The 24580-nt window shown below is 38.1% G+C and overlaps 1 protein-coding gene across 4 annotated transcripts; it reads left to right on the plus strand.

Moving 5' to 3' along the window:
- The first annotated feature begins 154 nt into the window (after positions 1 to 154).
- slc35a3b (solute carrier family 35 member A3b) lies at positions 155 to 24482 on the plus strand. Of its 4 annotated transcripts, none has more exons than XM_084119663.1 (9): positions 155 to 333; positions 12980 to 13157; positions 14667 to 14925; positions 15158 to 15312; positions 17160 to 17282; positions 19846 to 20023; positions 20187 to 20305; positions 20415 to 20548; positions 23976 to 24482. In XM_084119663.1, exons 2-9 carry the CDS (start codon positions 13140 to 13142, stop codon positions 24058 to 24060), a joined length of 1071 nt encoding a protein of 356 aa, XP_083975789.1. In that variant the 5' UTR covers positions 155 to 333; positions 12980 to 13139; the 3' UTR covers positions 24061 to 24482. The 4 variants fall into 4 exon arrangements, with proteins under 4 accessions (XP_083975789.1, XP_083975790.1, XP_083975791.1 ...); XM_084119664.1 differs by having other exon boundaries at positions 19849 to 20023; XM_084119665.1 differs by lacking the exon at positions 12980 to 13157 and having other exon boundaries at positions 163 to 333.
- Positions 24483 to 24580: the final 98 nt, after the last annotated feature.

Raw genomic sequence — 24580 nt, forward strand, 5'->3', positions numbered from 1 at the left:
TCATTTAAAAATATCAAAACATTATGAAAAATATGATTTTTGCTCCAGAAAAAAAAAAGTTGCATACAAGGGAGCACACCCATATCGTTAGATGTCACTGTAAGCAAATTCCCATCTTCATTTGAAAAGTTTTAGGTAAACTGACACGAGTTACGAGTCACGACAGAAACATGAGTGTCAAACATAGTTTCACTTGGGCTGGAAGTTTGTTTGAGGAAGTAATCGTTTTAATTTCAAATGAATCAGATGCAACATTCAGGGCTTCGCGGCACACCTGTGCCGTTCGTTCACTCAGCACAACACATCTGAGCTGCACTTATGTGAGACCAACAGGTATAGTACAAACAAAACACATCTTTATTACTTTAATGTGGTGTTCCCTGTCAACCGTTTTGGCGGGGTGCGAGGTCACGCTTCCTCGTGAGATTATTCATTTGATTGTTTGTTTATTTTAAGTGGTCTTTTGTGGTATCATCCACACATGGAAGTTGGTTCATAACTGCAGTGAAGTAATAACCATTACTTGTTTATATTTTATATTATTTAAGCACCTGGCTGGAACCTTATCAGTTTGACAGAATTCTCTTCTTCAAAGTGCCATGGGAAGTCAGTCTAACTTCACTTGACATGTTTGCCCTGAAAGTGATCGGGCAGACCAAAGAAGTCGTTGGCTGCATCCGAAAACTTAGGCTGGCCGCACACTTTAAGATTTTAAGTCCGATTTGCAACCGAGTAACTTACTTTTTGTCCAAAAAAAATCCTCAATTGTGTGATGTTATTACGATGACTGCTCTCGATCGCGTCGGAGCCGGTGCGATCCCAAATCGTATCCAACTTCAGAAAAGGAAAATAAGGGACAATCGTGGTTCGGGACACTCAAAATAGCCTATGTGTAGCCTACCACAACAGTGTCATTTCAGTGTCTGCAGTTAAGTGTGTTTATAAAAGGTTCTCAGATATAAACACATTTGTTTTGCTTAACCTATCAATGCACAATTTAATCCTAAAAAGAATTTTAACGTCATAGAAATAAATGTAAAGTGTTACACACACAAACCACCATCTAAAGCTTTTGTAGCATTATACTATACCGTTCTAAAGTTTGGGATTAGTAATAATTTGTTTAAAAGAAATTAATAGTTTTATTCAGCAAAAATGCATTAAATGTGTCAAAAGTTACAGTAAAGACATTTTAATGTTACAAAAGCTTTCTATTTCACATTAAGGGCCTGCTCACATATCGCGTCTTTTGCGCGCGCAAGTTCGTTATTTCAAATGTAGCCGCGCGGTATGCGCGCTCATAATGGAAGCGACGCGGTCGCGGTGCGACGCGCTCGTTTTTTCCAAGCGCGTCCGCGCCGCATCGAGATAAAAACATCTCAACTTTTCAGAATGCCGCAAGCGCACCGCAGGTCACGTGACAAGAACCAAGCTTAGCAACGACAGACGCCTCCGAAGCGCAACCACCTCGAGCGCTTTGGAAAAAGGAGAACGCGGCGCGCCTAGCGTTTTCGACGCGTTTTTATGCGCGATATGTGAGCGCCTAATGCTGTTTTTTTTTTACTTTATATTCATCAAAGAATCCTGAAAAAAAAAAAAAGTTTTCAACATGGATTTCCCATTACAGTATCACCGTGAATATCATAATGATTTGTTTGCAATATAATCTACAAATGCATACACAAACAGATGTTCCTGCCGCATTTTACTCGCATACACCTGCAGAACAAATTAGGCTAAACCGACAAACTAAACGCTCTCGTGGTGCCGTTGCTAAGCAATCAAGAGCCGCGTTCTCCATGATGATCGAAGTTTCAGCAAAGGATAAATGAATTTCGAGCCCTTGCATTAGCTCTACTGCTAGATATATTTATGGAGATGAGCAATAAAAAACCCTCTCTGTACAGCTATGATGGCTGAGCTTTCAATGTTGTTACGGAAAAGGGCGTTGCTCTCTATTTGAGCGTGCTTGTAGCATGTCTACATTTAAAGGGCCCCTATTATGGATTTTTGAAAATTACCTTTCATGCAGTGTGTATAGCTCTAAGTGAATGAAAACATCCTGCAAAAAGTTTTAAATCTGATAGTGCACCGTATATAAAGTTATTGTCTTTCAAAAGTAAGAGTGGACTCTGAGTTAATTAAATGAATTGTTTTTCAAACGAGTCATAAGTCGTTTCGTTGTGACGTCAAGACGAAACATTGGCATATTGCCCGCCCACTTATTGCGCGCGCAGACACCAGGGAAAACTTGAACCTCAAACCTGCAGCTCTGATTCCTGTGGATACTGGATAGCAGGGGCGTAGAATTTAGTAGGGACGCTAGGGACGTGTCCCTACCAATATCCAGTGACACTGATATATCCTTAGCAATAATTTCGATCAAAACTTAAAATATATTTATATTGATGTCCCCGTCCCTGCCAATTTCAAAATCAAACCTACGATAGCATCATGTCCAGAAGACGCTGTGCTCTACAATGTGAAGGTAAAGCCAGTTTTTTTTTTCACTGCCCAAGGACAAGCATGTGAAGAATCAGTGGTTAAAATTCATCTTTACCATGATTTCACAGCAGTATAATCCTAAACTTTTCTGTGTTCCCTTTATTTCACTGACGACTGCTTCTCAAATCCCAGAGTTCATTGCAAGATTCGCAAACCACTTGCTCTTGAAAGGTGGTGTTCAAAATACTTAGTTTTGAGTCTTATATTGTGTAGCCTAGGTCTCCTGCTAACTGGCTAACTCACGTCATCACTGTCTTACTTAAATACTTCTGCTAATCAGTTTGTGGGCCACTATTACCTATAACTGTGTCTATTCATGCAGATTGTCTGTCATTCTCACTACTTTGAGGAAAGATTAAGCATGGAGCAAGATTTGTTTTACCAACGTTTATGTTACATCAGTCATTCACGCTAGAGCTCGGCTAATGTACATTGCACACATGCACTGTTATTGATACAGTTTCCACGTGTTCACCGCAATATATTACAAAAATACTCTGTAAATAAATGAGTACAAGTAAAATAATCGGTTTGTTGATGGACATGCACTTGTTAATGCTGATGGTGAGGAATTACAGTTGCAACATCTCATAATGTACCTCAAACTGAGTAGTGTATCACTGAGAAACGTCCTGCTCGAGTTTTCCTTGAGAGTATTTCCTAGTTGAATAACTAGTTCTTCCAGTGTTTCATCGTAGGACTCGCGCTCGCATTGATATGGTAAAATCAACGTCATTGTTCGTTACTGTCTTTAGTTTGCGGTGTAGGAAGCCTCAGGACAGCTGACGTTGTTATGGCAATGGGCGTTTTTGTTTTCGACGCGCGCTGTACGCGGTAAACCAATCACAACAGACTGAGCTGTCTGGCCAATCAGAGCAGAATAGCTCACGGAAAGGCGGGACTTAGAGAGATTGATTCATCTGACGAGTCGTTTGAGAATCATTGAAAATGTGGTGATGTGCAAATGTAGGCTATATTATGAGGAAATTATACTGTTTTTTTTTACCTTTGATGCATGTAAACCTGTTGTAGGAGACTCCAAAACAACATTAGGAAACTTTAAAATAACAAACTTGAGCACGCAAAAGATGCAACATGTGAAGTCCCTTAGTTAGTGGTTAGATCAGCGTAGCAGTCAATAAACGGGACAAGGGAGGTCACGTATGGGACAAATCGTTTAGGCCCAATATATGGGACGTCCCGGCTAATATGGGACAGTTGGCAACCCTAAATATCAAACATGTTTGATGTTCACGTCTCTTGATCGGGCTGCCTCTGACATGATACCCGCGATAGCCAATGAGAGCGAGCAAGCTTCACAAATCGGATGTTGTGTGCTTCTATAGTATAGACCATTTCAAGTAGGGTTGTAGGAATAGAAATAGGGTTGGTACTGGTAGTAAATCCAAAGTTTCCTCATTTAGGAGCCAGCCCAGATGGAATAGTCCATTGCAAGTGCTGCCCATGTACTTGAAATTAAATGCCCCTTAAAGTATGCAAATATGTCCATAACTGATGCTATCAAGAGCAAAGATTTCTGTCTGGGGAAAAACTTTGAGCTTAAACAGAACCATGCATACTATGCACAAGTTCAGGTGCAAATGGCAGTGTGTGAACTCAAATCATCTTACTTTGTCATTTGGACAACACAGCGTTCAGAACGTAGAGTTCTCTGAAGAGTTCTGGGCTCAGATCAGAACAAAACTGGACCTCTTCTACAGACAGCACATTCTCACAGAAATTTGCACACACAAACTTGAGGAAACAATTTCTGATCGCAGAGACTTCCTGTTTGTGTAAAAGTAGGTCTAAAACGTGTCACACAGTGCTCTGTCTGTCACAAGCAGGGACGTGCGGTCAGGGTAGGCAGGGTAGGCAGTGCCTCACCAAAGGAAATGTTGACATTACATTTATTAATTCCAAGAACTTTATTAATTCACCACATTATGATTTATTTTATTCCAAATATTAATTTTTGTAACAAAAATTCTCAGGAATACACATAATATACTCATTTTGCCATTGTTTGCTCCTAAAACCATTGTTTCATGCAGGAAATTCAAGGCCATGGCCATTGAGGCAGAGGTTAGCAGTGCCTCTTTTTGGTCCATAGAACATAGTTTACGTAGGTTTGCGCATGCGCAGTCAGTTCTCATGCTGTCTTGAATTATCAACATTGAGGCAGAGACCGAACTTGCTTCATGTCACGTGATCCACTCACTCTCACTCAATCCGCGTTGCCCGATCTAGCGGCGCCTAGCGTTGGCTGTCAACAGGCCCGGGGTGGGTAATCGGGAGAATTCCCGGTGGGCCGCTTCACTTTTGGGCCGGTGTGGTCAGAGAATGTCTAATAGGAAGAGAATTGGCACTCTCTGCTTACTTCCGGTTTCTGGACTGGCTGCAGTAACACGTCTCTGTCCATGCGGGGGCGCTCGCAGGCGAGTGCAGAATGAATGGAGGTCTATGGCGAAATACCCATCAAAATCCACTTTTCTCAGGATATAATTTTTTGTCTAGTAAATTGAATGTTGTATTCGAAAGGAGATGCAAAGAAATTACACACTGCTGGGTGTTAGATTTTTTAGAGTCACTTATTTGCTTTAAAAAGTCTTTTAAAATGTCAATGACGTCATACACATCGTACGACCAGACATACAGCTTTACGGCAATCCTTCAGTCACTTTGGTGCTTTCGCGCTCTGCACTTTCTTTTCACTGGAGGCATCAACAGCACAGCTGACACAGGTAAACACACGTGCTAGAAGAGTTTTTGTTTTGTTTGTTTCTGGTCCCGCTTCGGATGCCACGATGCCATCAAGCGGTATCTCTGGTCGTAATCAGTCCTTCACTGACCAATCAGCGTTCATTAGCAGAATGCTAGCGTGTTATGGGCAACAACAACTCAACCTGTAAGAAATCGAAAGGACATAAGTACTCGTTCATTCAACTTTCGACCTATAACCCATGTTGAACTTGCAAAACCTACAATAAAATCTGAGATTTCTCAACGGCAATCGGGTGAAAGATACACATTTAGCTGTATAGCCCCATAGACTCCCATTCAGTCTGCACTCGCCCGCGATCACCTCCAGTGGAATTCTAATGGAACTGCAACCAATATCTATACAATGGGGCTAATAGGGAGTGCCAAGGCTCTCCGTAGACGGGCTCTGGTGTGGTGAATAATCGGGTCCGGCTGAAGAAATGGGTCCGGGCTTAGGACCCAATTAGTATGCCAGTAGTATGCCTGATCTAAATCTGTTCTCGCGATACGGTAAGGCAGTATCAGTGCAGTAATATCAGGTAAAGCTCATAGCACGATCTTCGGATAACGTTAGCTGAATGCTATGCTACTATCTAAGCTAACTAAAAAACACACTAACAACGAGAAATGTTTAATTTCACAATCTATAGCTTCGGTTAAATACTAGTATATGAAACGTATAATGTAAAATACATTAAATACATTGATGACTCGTTATAACGTAGTACAAACGTCTTCTATAATAAAGTGATTTTGTATGATTTATAACCAGGCACTTAAGCGATTACCCATAAAACGTGCTTTGAACCAATCGGATTGCTTGGGTCCTAAGCCCGGACCCATTTCTTCAGCCGGACCCGATTGTTCATCACACCGGTCGAGGATTTTTTTTTCCACATTTGTCACGTTAGTTACATTAGGCTACACACGTTACGCATTCTGACACCGCAGCGCGCAGCCTCTGCATAGGTTGTACCATGTGAGGGAGTTCTCCCCTCCCCTCCTATAGAGTTGGTTGGGTCCATAGCCCGTCTTTTCCAAAACGTTTTCTCAACTACCGCGGCACCGCCGGCGCCTACCGATAGCTGGGCCGGTGTTGTGCCGAATTTCGACTCCCTGCCAAATTATTACCCCCCTCGTTGAAGTCAGTACCTGATTGCCTAATCCTAACCCCTCCCCTAATCCTAACCCCTCCCCCACAACTAATCTAAACCTACCAATACTAGGGGGGTAATAATTTGGCGGGGGTAGAAATTCGGCACGACACCGGCCCGGTAGCTATGTGTCAGGGAGGATGGATGGGAGGATGAGGCCAGGAGGTATGGAAGCTTGTTTCCGCCACAGAATAAAACATTTTAAAAGATAATTGCGACTTTTTATCTCACATCGCAATTCTGTCATTATTTCTCAGAATTGCGTGAAATAAAGTCGCAATTAAGTGTTATAAAGTCAGAATTGCGAGATATAAAGTCAGAATTGCGTGAAATAAAGTCGCAATTGCATGTTATAAAGTCAGAATTGCAAGATATAAAGTCAGAATTGTGTGAAATAAAGTCGCAATTGCTTCTTATAAGGTCTAAGTGAATTATTATTTAACCTTTACATTATTTGTTGAACCATGGCATTAATACAAACTACACAATAGTGACTAGGCTGCTTGTCGGTTCGCTGACACCGCGCCGCCTCCCTCTTACTGTGTCCCGCACAAAACATTTGTTTTGTTGTATAAGTCATAAGATAGATGTGTCCATTAATTTGATTATTAGATTTGATTGTGCATTAGCCTCACATATGCCTGACATGCTGTATGCAGGCAGCGATGTGATGATGCCTGATATGAACTTGGGTTGCTACATTAACTGAATGAATATATGCCACATTGATAGGTCACAGCCTACCCATGACAAGATTTCACCGCACGTTACTGGTCACAAGGTGTTTCATCTGAAGTGTGTAGGCTTAAAAAGGCACCCTGGTGAGCAATGGTTTTGTTCAGTGTGTTCACCATAATCCAAATAAATGTGAAATCATACACATCCTTCTAAGTAATTTGTTAAAATTGATCATTTTGTTGTGAAATACATTCAGTCAGTTGCAGGACAACAAATTTTCTCATTACAAACAATTGTTAGAAAAAATTATAATTAAAGACCAAACATAAATCCAATATAAATCTATATACAACAGATTCTCTACACAATCATTCAGTAACAAAATAAAAGGTTTCCAACCACTTGTCAGTGTCTGCTGTCTAATGTATTTTTCTTTTACCGAATTAATGACTTGTCCAAATTAGATCATGCAGAACAAACCAATAGAATTGTATCTACAGTTGCCACTGTGTCTTTTGATCTTCGCTTCACCAAGTTTATGGGGAGCGTTTGTCGCAAAATGCAGTAAATGTGACCAATAGCTCTTTCCACATGAATACTCAACCTTGACATTTAACGTGACACAGACACTTCTTGTCCGGAAAGCTGTGTCTTTCCATGGGTGGTATGAGTAGCTGGACTCCTTTCGCGAGCAAAATACTGAGGGAAACTGAACCCTCTGTCAGCCATGACAATGTCTCCCTCTTCCAAAAGATCAACTAAACCAGATGATTTTGTAATTGTTTTGTCACTGGCTCTCCCACCCCAAGACTTGGAAAGGAATGTGATTGATCCTGTTGGACTGATGCCAACCAGGAATTTGATGGTGTTGTGGGACTGTTGTGGAGTATGTCATTGTTCTTGCACTGAGTGATGTTGGTCGGTCAATAAAAATCTCGCTGCAGTCTATGATACACCTCACTGAATTGAATGGGGGGCTTTTGAACAGGGTAGGGAGATTATTTTAAATATCTTCCCTAGAAGGCCAATGAATTAGAGAACTGAAATGCTGTGTCATTACGGCCAACCAGTCATGAAATATCGCAGAGATTGTTGTACAACTGCAATGAAACCTGAAGGCAAGATCAACATTGAAAGCTCAGCCAAGTCTCAGTTTCATTAAAACTAAGTATAGGTGTTGGAGGACTCAGTGTTCTCGGGCTCCAAGCAGTGGTGAGATATGTCAATAGGGCAAAAAACACGTTGGATGAGAGAAGGCCAGTGTAGAAGTGAATGATTTGATCATCGTTTAAATCAGGGGTGTCAAACTCAGTTCCTGGAGGGCCACTGTCCTGCAGAGTTTAGCTCCAACCAGCTCCAAAAACACCTGCCTGGAAGTTTCTAGTAATCCTGAAGACCTTGATTAGCTGGATCAGGTGTGTTTAATTAGGGTTGGAGCTAAACTCTGCAGGGTTGTGGCCCTCCAGGAACTGAGTTTGACACCCCTGGTTTAAATCCACATGCAGATTTCTGTTGTTTCCTCTCAAAGGTGAGAGTTTTGACTCTAGGCTTTTCTCTTGCTCTTTGTAAGATGTGTTCAGTTTCTGCATATCTTCAATATCACTCATAGTGAGATCCGTTCCAACACATATCATTGAAGGACTTAACTTCTGTTACATTTATGTCCATGTCCTCTACTTCCTCAGTAGGCTGAACTCCAATGCTTATCTCAGAGACCTCTGATATCGGTCCATTTTTCTGGAGGTGTCAGGTCTGTGAGGAAGCTTTGATGGTAATCTGGATTTAGAGGATCATCTGATGGCTTTCCTAAAGACAGAAATAGAAAAACATTATTGGGATAGGTTATAGCTTTCACACATCACTGGTTGATACTGTTATGTTGAGTATGTTACTGTTAACATACTGTTAATGTTTAATGCATTAGTGCATGTTGGAATTAACATTAAACAAGCTTAATAAGTGATGAAAAATGTTGTTTATCGTTATCTTTTGTGAAATAGGCTAATGCAGTTAGCTAATGTTACACAATAAAACATTATTGTAAAGTGTTATACACTGCATCTGTCAGCTGAATAGATAGCTAGACAACTAATGTATGGCTACTTTCCTAATTACAGCCCACAGAACATTTAGAAATGAAACGAAAATAGAAATCTGTCTTATTCACTGCAAACGTATCAAAACGAAAAGAATGCACGTTGCCCTGGTGATTTTTTTTGTGGCTATTTTGTATTTTTTTAATCCTAGGTTTTTCACTCGATCGGAAGCAAACCAGTGCAGGAAGATTCTCTGGAGTCTGATTGTCAATTTATATAGACAAAAAGTTGAAATTTCGATTCATGTTCATGACGGGATGCCAAAATGTTTGAATGGGGCGTGGCCACTTTTACTAAAGCGGCTTGCCAAGTGGCAAATTTTCCCCCACCCCACCCCACCCCACCCCACCCCACCCACACAGCTCTATAGTGTATGATATCTGAGGTATTTTGACATTTAACCACGTAATACTTGTAGCTATTTAGGAAACTCAAAAGCGAAGACCAGGAGACTTGGATGTATCTGAGCAGAATTCTTTATTGAGAACGTGGTCGCTGCAGTCATCAAGTCCAACTAAGGAAACTCTATACCCATTGTAGTTTTATACACATTTTATGGGGGCAGTCATTAAACGTAAAAGAAAAGCCCTCAGGTCACAAACTTAAAGTATGCAAAGGATGTAAAAAATTATTAACCCAGACTTTGGAGTTTCATGAGCCCTGTATGACTGGAAGAACCTTTCTTTGAACTGGTTATGTAATTGGCATGATACATTTACCTGACATGATAAATTGTTACATTTGGATTTATTCTGACTTACTCTGAAATTGTTAACTTTAGTAGATTGCGTTGTATCCATGGTTACCGCAAAGCTTGGTCCAGGGTGAAGTACATACTAGATCTCAGGTTAGATGGAGCATGGGGCACATCTGGTGAGATTCTAGATTCCTGACTAACTGCTTGACTTTAAGTTGTTATGCAGTCGCATTACTATAGGGGGCTAGATAAAAATACTATTGAGATAATAGCAAGCGTTGGAGCGTCATTATCTTAATGTACTAGCCATAACCTCTGGTTATTGTTTGGGTTTTAACTAAGTTGTTATATAGGCGACTGTAGGGGGCCACATGGGTACTTACAATAGCAAGTGGGCGGCGGCATTGTTGAACTGCTTTAGCCTCTGGTTATCGATCAGACTGGCGAGTTTGTGATCGTGGGCCCGCATAAAATTAATGGCTGGTGCGAGGAGGACCCTGTGCGACTTTGGCATCCGAGTGTAATAGGATCCACTGGCGGCAAGTTGTAAATGAGAATCCAAGTGCAGTTTATTATAAACAAAACCAAACATGAAACAAAAACATGGCATGGCATGGCATGGCATGGCATGTCATGTCATGTCATGTCATGAAAACAAAAACCAAAGCATGAGCATGAACTTACACAACAGCAGATTACAGGAAACAATACTTGACCAAGACACATGGCAAACATGAGGGCTTAAATACACAGACTAATGACAAGACAAGGGACACCTGTGAACAATGATCAGACAATTAACCAATGACAAGACACATGGCAGGATCACATGACAAACAGGGAATCACATGACAGACATGGAAACATGACATGAACAAACCCAAAACGTGACACAGAGTGAACGAGGATAATAAGAGTAAAAAGTTAAATAGAATAATCAAATGTGCTGCTAAACTATTGTATAAATGACCACCAACCAATTGGCATTCCAACCTAAATTTGTGGTTGTGATAAAATGGAGTCAGATAAAAGTTTAATTGGAATTAAATTACTTTGCCACGCTGAAAAGACAGTAACAAACAGTAAATCTTCACCCGCTTATCGGAAACTGTCGTTGGACTGATTGGGCAGGCCCAATCCAATCAGAATAATTGTAACCTGCAGATACCTCACAGAGATGAAGAGTCCACACCTCAGGTCATTATGATCATAAACAGTTTCAAAGACCAGGGCAGGGGCACCAAAAGCCAAGTACTATGCTTGTTTAACTACCAATACAGAGATCAGGAGCTAGCAGAAACCACATTCGCTTAACATAATCATTCATCTGATGTTATTATCTTTACCTTAAATGGCTAATACACATTTATATCCCTTTAGTTTTCATGTGATGTTATGTCAGGACGTAGAATCAGCAGATCTTAAACAGATTGTTAAATGGGTAATTACCTTGAACATTAAAACATTACTGGTGTGCATCTTGAGACGAAAAAATGGCACTGACATATTTTAAGACATGTCAGTGCAAGTTGCATTCAGTTAAAACAGCTTATCTGTGAATCTCCTGGTACTGCGTATCTACAGCACGAGTTCATGCTTTCATTTTGCGTGCTTTATATGCAGAAATGACCTTTTATGTGCATCTGATATGCACTTTAAGCATTCATATGATGCTATTTCAAATAAATGAAATATAACTTTATATTCATAAAAAAATTGTACATAACTGTTTTCAACATTGATATTAAACGTTTCTTGAGCAGCAAATCATCATATTAGAATGATTTCTGAAGGATCATGTGACACTGAAGACTGAAGTAATGATGCTGAAAATTCAGTTTTGCATCACAGGAATAAATTACATTTAAAAATATATTAAAATAGAATTTTAAATTGGCATAATATTTCACAATGTTACTGTTTTTTTATGTTTTTTTTTTTAAATCAAATAAATGCAGCCTTGGTGAGCATAAGATACTTCTTTTAAAAACATTAAAAATCTTACCAATCCCAATCTTTTGAATGGCAGTGTATGTCTTTCACCAGAAAATAAATGATCAAAATTAAAAGTCATTTTAGAAAACAGTCATTATTTAAAACAAATAAACCAGACTAACCCACATTTAATTTTGTGACAACATGCCCCAGTAATCACATTCAAAATATGATCTTTGGAATTTGATTTTGGATAATAACTAACCAAAAAAAAAAAAGTCCTTGTGACAACTTATCAGGACTTTCTGATGACACTATCATCATATCTGCTTTGTCTGAGCATGTTTGTCAAATTTGCATAGAGATCATTATCATTAAGATCATGCATTAAAGGGTTAGTTCACCCAAAAATGAAAATTCTGCCAGTAATTACCCTCATGTTGTTCCAACCCCGTAAGACTTTCGTTCATCTTCAGAACACAAATTAAGATATTTTTTATGAAATCTGAGAGCTGGCTCACTCATGAGGGTGAGAAAAACATGAGGGTGGGTAATTACTGACAGGATTTATTGGTGAACTAACCCTTTAGGAATGCTGTTGTTAACAACAGGTAAATCAGGTAAAATACCTGAATATTTATGATTTACAGTTAAGACACCCGCCATTGTTTTGATGATGTGGCGAAATAAACTCAGCATTTGTACATTCAATCAACATCTGGTTAAACAGAAAGGAGGTTGTTACGTGACCTTTCAGACTGAGGTAAAACTTCCCACTATCAAAAGCAGGTACTCAGACTGCACTTTTTTTAGGTTCCAATGGTGCCGTTGCTGGAGCCGTGTCGTCCTGCACACAGAGCCGAATTGTGTGTTTGACCCCCCTCTGCACAGCCTCATCTCTGAATAAGGCAGCCTGTGTGCTCTGCTCTCTCTCTCTCTGTGTGTGTGTGTGCACTGGCCAGCCTACCTCACCTCAGCTTTCTCAATCACACCCAAACCTTCTGTTTGCCAAGTCTTATTTGCATTAATGTGAAGCAATCAATTTAAAACTTTCACTTTTTTTCCAATGACCTTGAAGATCCGTTTGTCACAATAACAGTGCTTGCAAAAGCCGGTCTTGTGTAAATAGTCAGTTTTTTGTGGAAATATAGGATTGCAACACCATAAGACATCCTCCTTCCATCCGGCTGTGTGTCAGTGGGAGTGGCTCACGTTGGCTTCTTTGCTGTCTGTGAAAGGATACTGTCTCTTCTGAAATATAGCTGCTTGAAATGACAGGACAATTCTCACCATCTCAGCAATGACACCGCTATGATGATTTTTACTGGGGTGAGTGAGGATTATTGATCTGTGAAACTGTCAGAGTTGGTGTATTGTTAAGACATGTGGACTATCAAAGCATGATGTATGAGTACTTATTTAATTCTGTATTGCATGAATGTGCATGAGCGCTGAAGGTTTTTCTCATGGTGAAAGCTAGATTTCAGTTTAATATCTCACATTGACATGGATCAGAGGATAAATGAAACAGTTACATGATTTTTGTGTGGTGTCCCTTGAGGTGTAAATAATCAAACATGGCCATTATCTTTTAGTAATGTCTAATGCTGTAATGGTTTGGAGGCATGTGAACACTTAGAAATGCATTAGTGATGCATTATGGTGAGTTGTGATGTCAAATCTTTACTCTGTATTAATGCATTTATCTGAAATAATGTCAAAAATGTGCTTTATATATTTTTATACATCATTTGCTTTTTTTAAATAATATTTTTAAATTATAACCAAACATATTGGCATTGATAAAAGCAAAGAATGCAAAAGAAGTGCTGCTTCAGGGTGTAAAATCTCGGTGCTCTTTGGTTGTATGGGATACTTAGAATAAGAACTTAGAAACTCCAAGGCACTCGGAATAAGTTGAGAAAAGTTAAAAAGCCTTTATTTTCTTCATGGCTTAAACATTTAAAATTGGTGACAGATCCACCTACGCGTTGCGGCTATTACATGCCTTCGTCACACACCCTGACAAAGGCATGTAATAGCCGCTTTTTAACTTTTCTCAACTTATTCCGAGTGCCTTGGAGTTTCTAAGTTCATATTGGCATTGATATTTGGCAGCTACCTAATTGCCTCTACATTTTGATAAAGATTTACACTTATTGTGTGCACTACTGTTCAAAAGTTTAGGGTGAGAAAGATTTAATTTGTAAGAAATTAATACTTTTATTCAATGAGGATGCATTAAATGGATCAAAAGTAACAGACAGTAACAGAGTTCTAGTTCAAATAAATTCAGTTCTTTTGAACTTTCTATTTATCAGAGCATCCTAAAAAAAAAAACTGTGTTGAACATTAATAATAAGCAGAAATGTTTCTTGAGCAGCAAATCATCATATTAGAATGATTTCTGAAGGATCATGTGACACTGAAGACTGGAGTAATGATGCTGGAAATTCAGCTTTGCATCACATGAACAGAAACATGAACAGTTATTTTAAATAATGATATTTATATTTAATGTAATAATACTTCACAATATTACTGGTTTTGAAACATTTCTTGTTATTATCAACAGTTGTGTTCAAATGTTTTTCAGGATTCTTTAATGAATAGAAAGTTCAAAAGAACAGCATTTATCTGAAATAGAAAGCTTTTGTAACATTATACACTACCGTTCAAAAGTTTGGGGTCAATAAGAATTTTTATTTATTTTTTGGAAAGAAATTCAATTATTCAGCAGGGATGCATTAAATTGATCAAAAGTTACAGTAAAGACATTTATAATGTTACAAAAGATTCTATTTCAAATCAGCTTTGATCTCTCTCTCTCACTCTTAGACTAAAAAGGGACACTCATCCCTGTCCCCTGTCTCTGTATCAATGGATGCTTCCAGTATGTCCATGTCGCCCACCTCATCACGACTGAAGTATGTATCTCTGGGGGTGCTGGTACTGCAGACCACCTCCTTGGTGCTGACGATGCGTTATTCCCGAACGCTGCATTCTGAAGGTCCGCGCTACCTGGCGTCCTCTGCCGTAGTGTGTGCTGAAGTTCTTAAGATTGTTGCATGCTTGCTGCTCGTCTTCAGAGATCAAAGTGAGTTCTCTGATCTGTCTATAGTGATGTTTCATTTCAGTAAGCTCAAAACCTGAATTTTAATGTGCGAAAACCAATGTAATTATTTACTTAATCACGCAGTCTGTCTGTATTGCATTAGATCTCTAGATAGCAGTTTTCTTTTGAATCCGATTCAAACAGAATCCTCAGTCTTGTCAGAAGCTCAGAGCAGTGGAGGAGAGTTTTGTATTTCACTGTATTTGACTCTCAGGTTTCAGTGTTCGTGCACTGAATCGGGTGTTGAAGGAGGAAATACTCAGCAAGCCTCTGCTGACGCTGAAGTTGGCCATTCCCTCTGGCATCTACACCCTGCAGAACAACCTGCTCTATGTGGCTTTGTCTAATCTAGATGCAGCAACCTACCAGGTGAGAAAGCACCTATCCAGAAGAAGGACTTTTTTTTGAAAGCTTCCAGATCATAAGTTTAGTTTAGGTTTTTAGATTCATTTTTATGGTCACTTTACTTTAGGGTCCTATTCTCACTGTTAACTATTAACTATGACTTTTGCCTCAATAAACTCCTAATTACTGCTTATTAATAGTTAGCAAGGTAGTTGTTAAGTTTAGGTATTGGGTAAGAATATTAAGGATGTAGAATATGGTCATGAGGAATTAGGCATTAATATGTGATTTATAGGTACTAATAAACAGCCAATATCCTAGTTATGTGCATGTTAATAAGCAACTAGTCAATAGTGAGAATTGGACCCTAAACTAAAGTGTTACCATTTTTATTTTAGTTTTATTTATTAAGTACACTGTGTAAAAAATAAAATAATAATTTGCATTTCCTGCATTTTGCGGAAGAACATTGTTTTGGTTGTGCTTTGGCTCTGTGTGACTGTGCGGATGAATATCACTCTTCACAAAAGTTGAGGGTCAATAAAATACCTTACTCACCTGTTGATTAATAAAATCGCCATCTTTACATCACTTTTATAACATTTCAAATCCGTCAGTTCTCACCATCTCCGAAAAGCCAAGCCGATGTTGATTCTTGTTTTATTACGAGCTCTGTCGCGTTCTCTTTGTGCAAGCAGACTCTCCTCTGTTCGGCGTTTGTTTAAAACGGGTGATTCCCTGGAGTTGGAGATTTAGCTGCTCCATGTCTATCTTTCTCACTCGTTGTGACAACTAACCTATGACACTTCTACACTAAACACACATCAAAGTAGCCGGAGAAACGTTTCTCTATTTACAGATATGACGAGACGCGAACAGGCGAGTGACGAATGTACACAATTTCCCACGAAAACGATCCCGACAGGGCTAATATATAAACACATAACAGGCTTACCATAGTGAACCAGGGTAAAACAAAAACACATTTTGAAAGAAGGATTGATGATGTTTTGACTCATTATTTTTTTTAATTGTTAGCAAAAAAAGTTTCATAGTGTACATTTAATATATTTAATTGGCTTTTATTTTTATATTTTTATGTTAATTTTAGTTATCATTGTGGGTTTTTATTTATTTTATTTTTATTTAAAATATTGCTATTTAAGTTTAATTAATTTTTATTTCAGTTTTAGTTTTACTTAAAATTTTTATTTATTTATAGCTAATAATTTTAGTGCTTCTTTCTCAACGTTTCTCGTTTTCATTTAGTTTTTCAAATAATATCTATGTTTTATTTTATTTTAGCTTTATTTCAATTAACATACTTTTTTTTAAATAGTTTTAGTTCTAGAGTGTTAGTTCTGTATGGCACTTTAAAAAAAAATATGTGTGCCATTTTTTAACTGAGTTGAACTTGAATTGAACTGAGTAGAAATAAAATTAGTTCATAATACATTTCATTACCCATAAACATGTTGTCATACAAACTACATGTTATTTCCAGTAAATGTATCTGATATTACTAATTAACATTTGAAATGTTAGATATTGTATTTTCTAGAATCCATCTTCAAAATGGAGTCAAACAATCAATAATCAAATACAATAACTGCTGATGTTTCTGTGGAGGAGATTTGTGTATGTACAGTATATGTTCAACATTCTTGAATGTTTTTGAAAGAAGTCTAACCCATTAGCAAAAATACAGTAAAAATAGTAATATTTCTTCGATCAAACAGTAATATCACTTTGATCAAATTTAATGCATCATTGCTGAATAAAAGTATTAATTTCTTAGAAAAAAGACTTACTGACCCCAAACTTTTGTCATATGTGTTTATATCTCATTTACATTCCTATTGGTTTTCCAGGTTACATATCAGCTGAAAATTCTCACCACAGCCCTGTTCTCCGTGTCCATGTTGGGCAAAAGACTCGGCATTTACCAGTGGCTCTCACTAGTCATTCTGATGGCTGGCATTGCACTTGTCCAGGTAAGGGTACAGGGTAACACTTTACTTTAGGGTCCAATTTCTTATTATTAACTAGTTGCTTATTAGCATGCATATTGCTAGGATATTGGCTGTTTATTAATATTTATAAACTTAACTACCTTACTAACTATTAATGAGCAGTAATTAGCAGTTTATTGAGGCAAAAGTCGTAGTTAATAGTTAGTTAAAAGTGAGAATAGGACCCTAATCTAAAGTGTGACCAGATAGTAGTAGTCTTGTGATTTGTTTCTCAGGTCACCTTTCTTCAAAACTCGCAGCAATGGAACAGCCAGTCTGCTTTTGTGACTGTTAAAACAGAGTGACTTCATTATTTTCATTCATTAACAAGTAGAGTTCCTCAAACAAGCACGCACTAGACTCGACTCTGAGGTTGTTTTTAGCATTTTGCTAAGCTAATCATGCTATATGCTAATAACAGCTATACAGTTTCTTGTAAAAAGTCATAATATATATATATTCAGGCTGTCAAAATGAACACATTAACGCATGCAATTTTTTTCTATATATTTAAAAGCACAGTCTTAAAGGCACAATATGTAACTTTTTCGCTTTAAATATAGCAAAAATCACTATATCTATGTTATATATTTTTTTTAGTTGTGTACTTACATTATCCCGACTGTTTCCAACAACTTTCAAACCAGGAGAAATTTGTAATTTAATTCAAAGACACGTCCCGTTTCTTTATTTCCGTTTTGTCGCCGTCAATGGCGTCATATCCGCGTTGTCCCTGGTTTCCGCTCGTGCTGCCATAGCAACCAGAGCCCTCTGATAGTAACCAAAGCGACTGACGCGGACAAACTGTGTAGCAATGTCTATTTGCACGCTGTTGTTGTTTTGTTCAAACATTATGGACCATGGCAAGCAGACTTTGGATAAAAAAGCAGAACTAAAACGAGAATCAATATCAGCGCGGTGTTTTCGAGATGCCTAGAGCTCCCATAGACAGTATATAAACGAGAGCTCCACGTCCGAGACTTCGACCGCTCCTACATGTACTTTATTAAACAGGTGAGCACATTTACATAAAACTAATCAATGTTATATAGTTCAACAATGATAAAATGTTAGAATATGATCTGTATGTTATTCTAATGTTGATCTAGCTTACTGCTAGTCTCATACAGACAAACTAACAGATACATTTCAGCACATTACAATGCAGTTTAGTGTGCTAGTGTAATGTTAGACCAAGTGAAACAGCGCTGCGTTACCTCACAAGTTTAATTTGTCTAATAAACTGACCTGTGAGTTGTAATTCTGCACTTGTGTGTAGTTCGGTAGAATGAAATGTCCATATTCCTTTTATATCCGCGGGACTCGCGTCGCGTGTGGAGCTGATAGCTGTCTCTTAGCAATCCCGAACTGCTTCATATCACAGTCATGATAAAAACATCGATGTATTCAGTCATCCATAAACATTATTAGATCGGTCGGCTTGACGTTGACGACAAGATCCATAATTCTTAGCAAATGTTGCGTCATCAAACTACGCCTTTGTTATTGTAAAGAGGTTAGCGACCCCTAGTGGCGAAAAATTCCATACTGTACGTTTAAATGTGTTAAATGAAGTCTTAAAGAGTTTTGAGAAAATGGGTTGTGTGTCAGATACACGTCATGTGCGTCAGGTCTTAAAGTGACAGCAGCCTAATAAACCTGTTGCTGTTTGTCATTAATGTTAATAAAAGAACAAATGAAAAAGAGAAAATCACTCACTGCTCTTTTAAAGCCAAATAAATGTTAAAATGTATATATTTCAATGATGAATGGCTAATCAATCAATTTCATAGAGACATAGAGTAGCAGTATTGGTATCGGTGATATACTGGATATATTTTTAAAATATAGCGTATTGTCTTTATGATGTTTCTCCATTAATTTGGAGTTTAAATATGAAATTAGTAATTAATCAGGTGTGTGTGTGTGTATATATATATATCCTCAGACAACAAAGAGGACCTTTAAGCAACCACTAACTATTGTCTCTCTCTCTCATTTACTGTTAAGGTTAGTTATTAAATTCATTAATATTCATATCAAATGTTTATTTACATGTTTTAATGTCATGTATGTATATATGATATGTATATATATACATATCATATACATACATGCTTTTGTCATAAAGAAGTCCATTCGTGTATACTTACGAGTTCAGCCAGTTGTGTGAATTAGGCTAGAGCATGTCTGTACATATGGTTAAGGTTCCTATCTTGATTTATTTATTTACTTATTTATTGTGATTTGATTTAAATATCTATATGTTATATGTATTTCAACGTATTTATTAATCCTGTGATTCAAAATGTCTTAATGACTCTGAAGTACAATGTTGATTAAAAGACAACAAAGAGGACTAACTATTGTCTCTCTCTCTCTCATTTACTGTTTTTTAAACTGCTTACAGTCCTCCCGACTGCCCGGGACCTGTAACATATATATATATATATATTATTTTGATAATTTAATTATAATTTTTTATGTATTTTGAATTTAATTGTATTTTTTATTTTAATGAATTTATTTATTTGTCCTGAACCAGCAGTGGCCGACTGAAGTCACATCAGTCGCCCAGCAGAAGGATCTGACGGCCAGCTCTCAGCTGATGGGACTGCTGGCGGTGCTTGTGGCCTGCTTCTCCAGTGGATTTGCTGGCGTGTATTTTGAAAAGATCCTCAAAGAGAGCAAGCAGAGTGTCTGGGTCCGTAATATTCAGCTAGGTCAGCGGAAATATATGTACATAGAAACCAACCAAAAGAAGCAAAAACAAGTTTTTGTAGCCATTGTTTACGAGTTTCTGTTTCAGGTTTCAGGAAGTGTGTGTGTGTGTTTGTGAGCCACCATCCATATTTCTTTCATCACGCTTGTTCCCTCCCATCTCAGGTGTATTTGGACTGATTTTTGGACTTCTGGGAGTGTTTGTGTACGATGGAGAAAGAGTGCTTGAGAATGGACTCTTTCAAGGGTACAATAATGTGACGTGGACTGTGGTGGCTCTTCAGGTACATTTTCTCTTCCTCTTCAGAATACAAACGAAAACGTCCTCACATATGCAGACCTATATGTCACATTGTTATCTGTGTTTTATATCTGCTCCACATACTTCTGTAGGCTTTGGGTGGTTTGGTCATTGCAGCGGTGATTAAGTTTGCAGATAACATCCTGAAGGGCTTTGCCACATCCATCTCAATCATTCTCTCCACCCTCATCTCTTATTTCTTATTGGAGGATTTTGACCCTACTAGGTAATACAGTTGTTTCAAAACTCATTGATTGTATTTGAGTCTTTCTCAGGAAACTGCCATGTGTGTCGCGTGATTTACTACCGGTTAAATTCACAAGCTATTGAACTACCAAACTATGTGTACAAGACTTTATTTAACTTTAGTGCGAACGTGTTTAAAGATCATCCCACCCTAAACGCACACCAATGGGTGTGTCAGTGTGGTGTTGTGTTGAACTGGTTGGGATGTTCCAACGAACAGAGCAATGTTTTGATGTTAAATTCGCATTTATTTATTTAGCATGCTTATATCTAAGAAGACGAATCAGAAGTACAGTATGTTATGTAGATTTTTGTGTGTGTGTGTGTGTAGATCCACACATAAGTGTTTATTTTGTACTGTTTTGCTACAGCTTTTTTGTTAAATGCATTTCCTGACTAGAGTGATATATTTGTCAATTTACATTTGTGCTGTTTTACATGTTCAAATTATGCCAGAACACATTAACATTTCCTTTGAACAAGCCATCAAACAGTCCTTTTATACCAGGGGTGTCAATGACACATGAATCCGCAGGAAAACAAATCAAACATTTGTGCGCATTCATTATATTGGTAAGATATATTCATAATGTCCTTTTTTTTACCCTCAACAGAGCAGATAAACTGCACTTTCCAGAAAATTGTGTTGCCCGTTGTAGCTTGCAGCGATAGACTCTTTCTATAATTACACACACAATATGCTCTTCTAGCCTGAAACAGGATCTGTGGGTGATACAACTGTTACAGAGAAACACTACACTACACCACAGTTTCCCACTTTAAATGTACGAGTTAATCACAGTAATACTGACAAGAGGGAGAAGTATTACCTGTAGAAAAGTAAATTTCACAATTTACACAGTTAAATTTGTGCAGCAGTTTCTACAGTTAAACTTGATTTTAATTTGCAACACTGCGTTTTTAGAACGCAGTGTCATGTGCGAGGCGCTGCAAAAGAGCTGTGAGCGTAACGTCAAACTTGTCTGTCTAGTGTTTACATGGAAAAGCAGCGCAGTGGTCAGTGGAATGCAAAAACGTGTTCGAACGGCCCCTAAAAACACAACATTCTAAAAAGTTCGACTTTTAAAAAGCGTGTATCCGAACCTTGCATTTTTTTCATTCCACCACTTTGCATCTTGAGTTTTTAACACCCTGGAGCCGTTCACATGGAACGCATTTTTGCACTCTTCAGCTTTTCCATTGCTTGTATGTAGATATGCGCTAGAATGATGTGTTGCATTCACTTCTTGCGTGTCGTGCATAACATGATATTCTAAAAATGTGCTGCTCAAGTTAAAAGCAGTTCAATTGTTAAGGGCCAGTTGCACAGAACATGTTTTTGCAATTAAAAATGAGACGCGGGCAGTGAAAAAAAAAAAAAAAAAGTTCAGAGATGGGTTTTTTAAAAGATGAACTTTTTAACCTGAGTACTGTATTTTTTTTTTAACTTGAGAATAATGGTCAAACATATCTGTTCTAATATAATACCGTTCATGTAGTTTGCAAACAATTTATTGGTTTAAGCATAAGCAATGATCTCATTAAAGCAGTTATTACAATTTATAGAAAATTTGGCGGTGGTGCATGTTGATTCAAAATTGGCGCCATCTGAAGTCCTGGCAGGAGTTGGCGCTCTTTCTTCAAAGGTGTTGGGCCATCTGAATCTTCGTAAGAGGCTGGATCCAAGCTGGAGCTAGCATAATCTCTAGTTACCTCAGGATGGGCATCCCGAGGTAGAAAAGAGAAAAGCAAATGGAAAATAATTAGCGTATCTGCTTTTCATAACATTCAAGCAAAAGAGAATCATGTGCATTTCTTCTGATTTAACTGGAGTACAAGATGTGTCTTTTAATCTAGGTTTAAACTGGGAGAGTGAGTCTGAGCCCCAAACATTATTAGGAAAGCTGTTCCAGAGTTTAAAGGGTTAGTTCACCCAAAAATGAAAATTCTGTCAGTAATTACTCACCCTCATGTTGTTCCAACCCCGTAAGACCTTCGTTCATCTTCGGAACACAAATTAAGATATTTTTGATTAAATCTGAGAGCTGGATCACTTCTCCATAGGCTTCTAAGACATTATAACTTGCTGGCCCAGAAAATGTATTAAAGACATCGTTAATATAGTCCAAGTGACTACAGTGGCTCAATCTTAAGTTTATAAAGCGAGAATACTTTTTGTGCGCAAAAAACAAACAAAAATAACGACTTTATTCCACTATTCATTTCCTTGTTTCTGGGCCTCGAGTTTTTCCACATAGTGTTTTAGCGCAGCGCGTCTGTGTTGCACGTCACACGTAGGCTCACTATTGGCCGACGCTGGTCATGTGTGTGATGCGTGGTGACGTGCAACACAGACGCGCTGCGCTAAAACACTACACTATTAATGATGTCTTTAATACATTTTTTGGGCCAGCAAGTTATAATGTCTTAGAAGCCTATGGAGGAGTGATCCAGCTCTCAGATTTCATCAAAAATATCTTAATTTGTGTTCCGAAGATGAACGAAGGTCTTACGGGGTTGGAACAACATGAGGGTGAATAATTACTGACAGAATTTTCATTTTTGGGTGAACTAACCCTTTAAAAGCCAAATGTGTTTAGTGGACTTGGATATTCTATGTACTACCAAAAGTCCAGAGCGTGATGGATAGTAGGATAAAAGATCAGTCAAATACACAGGAGCTGAACCCTTTAGGGCCTTATAGGTCAGTAGCAATACTTTGTAATCGATACGGAACTACCAGATAAAATTGGGGATATATGATCATATTTTCTTGACCTGGTAAGAACTCTAGCAGCTGCATTTTGGAATAACAGTAGCTTGTTTATTGAGGATGCAGGACAACCACCTAGTAATGCATTACAATAATCCAGTCTAGAGGACATGAATGCATGAATTAGCTTTTCAGAAACCGATAACATGTTCTGTTGCTTAGCGATGCTTCTGAGGTGAAAGAAGTGTTTGTAACATATGAAATACGACTTTTTTCAGATGACTTTTAACTTGAGCGCATCTGCCTAGTGCAGGTTTATATAGAAAAACAATGGAATGGTCTTGCATTTGTTTGCTGAGCCTTATCAGTATTTCTAGATAATTACATTCATATTTCTTAAGTTCTAATATGTGTTAGACAATTTATTCAGTTATCATATTCAAGTTTTAGGTTATGAATTACAAACGTACTGTTACAGGGTTGAAATAATCGGAAGATTGTGGTGATGTCCTAATGTCTGTGGCGGTTTTGGCCTGAGATGTGAAAATATGATTTCTTGAAAGTTCAGCAGTAACCTTTTCAAATGAAATAAAAAAATGTTAAGTCTTGAAATTTTCTGGCATAAATGCCACTGTTTCTTGGGAATGACCCACTGTGTAGAACTTCAGGAAAAATAAGCTTCTTTCTTTTGCAGTGTGTTCTTCCTGGGTGCGATGCTGGTTATCGCTGCTACGTTTCTCTACGGGTATGAGAGAACACCTGCGGCCAGTAAAGTATAGAAGACTGGACAGGAAGTGATAAATGACATCCGGAGCGTCTGCTAAGATGCTCTGCTTCAGGTGAAGTTCAGGACAAGAGGACCAGTGATATTTTAAGCTATCTGCTATTACAAGGTAGCACACACAAAAAAGAAGTGAACCTAAGATTACAACCATCCAGAACTTGAATTGTCCTCTATGTCAAATGTAGAGCTATGAGACATTGTTACACTCAGCTGAGGATGTTTAAGGTCTTCATTTGAAATGTGTTTACATATAATGATCTCTGTGACAGAGCTTCACAAATTCCACATGTTACAGTTTGCATATTTATTTTGTGTGCCATACACTGGTATATTGAAGACGGGATTGTTTTACTTGAATGTATCATTTGAGAAATAGCATTTTCTTAAAGCCAATAAAAAGGTGTTTCTTAAAATGTCTTCCTGCCATATTCTGGTTTTAAAACATGTTCAGTCTCAATCGTTTAACCGTCACCGCATTTTGATTGGTGGAATAATCCAGCATTGTGGGAAATGCT

Source organism: Abramis brama, assembly GCF_963993115.1.
Source record: "Abramis brama genome assembly, chromosome: 7".
NCBI lineage: Eukaryota > Metazoa > Chordata > Actinopteri > Cypriniformes > Leuciscidae > Abramis > Abramis brama.

Coding starts and splice junctions, on each gene's coding strand:
- slc35a3b (XM_084119663.1), top strand. Junction 20,024..20,186: donor GGTCCGTAATATTCAGCTAG/GTCAGCGGAAAT, acceptor CTCCCATCTCAG/GTGTATTTGGACTGATTTTT. Junction 20,549..23,975: donor GAGGATTTTGACCCTACTAG/GTAATACAGTTG, acceptor TTTCTTTTGCAG/TGTGTTCTTCCTGGGTGCGA.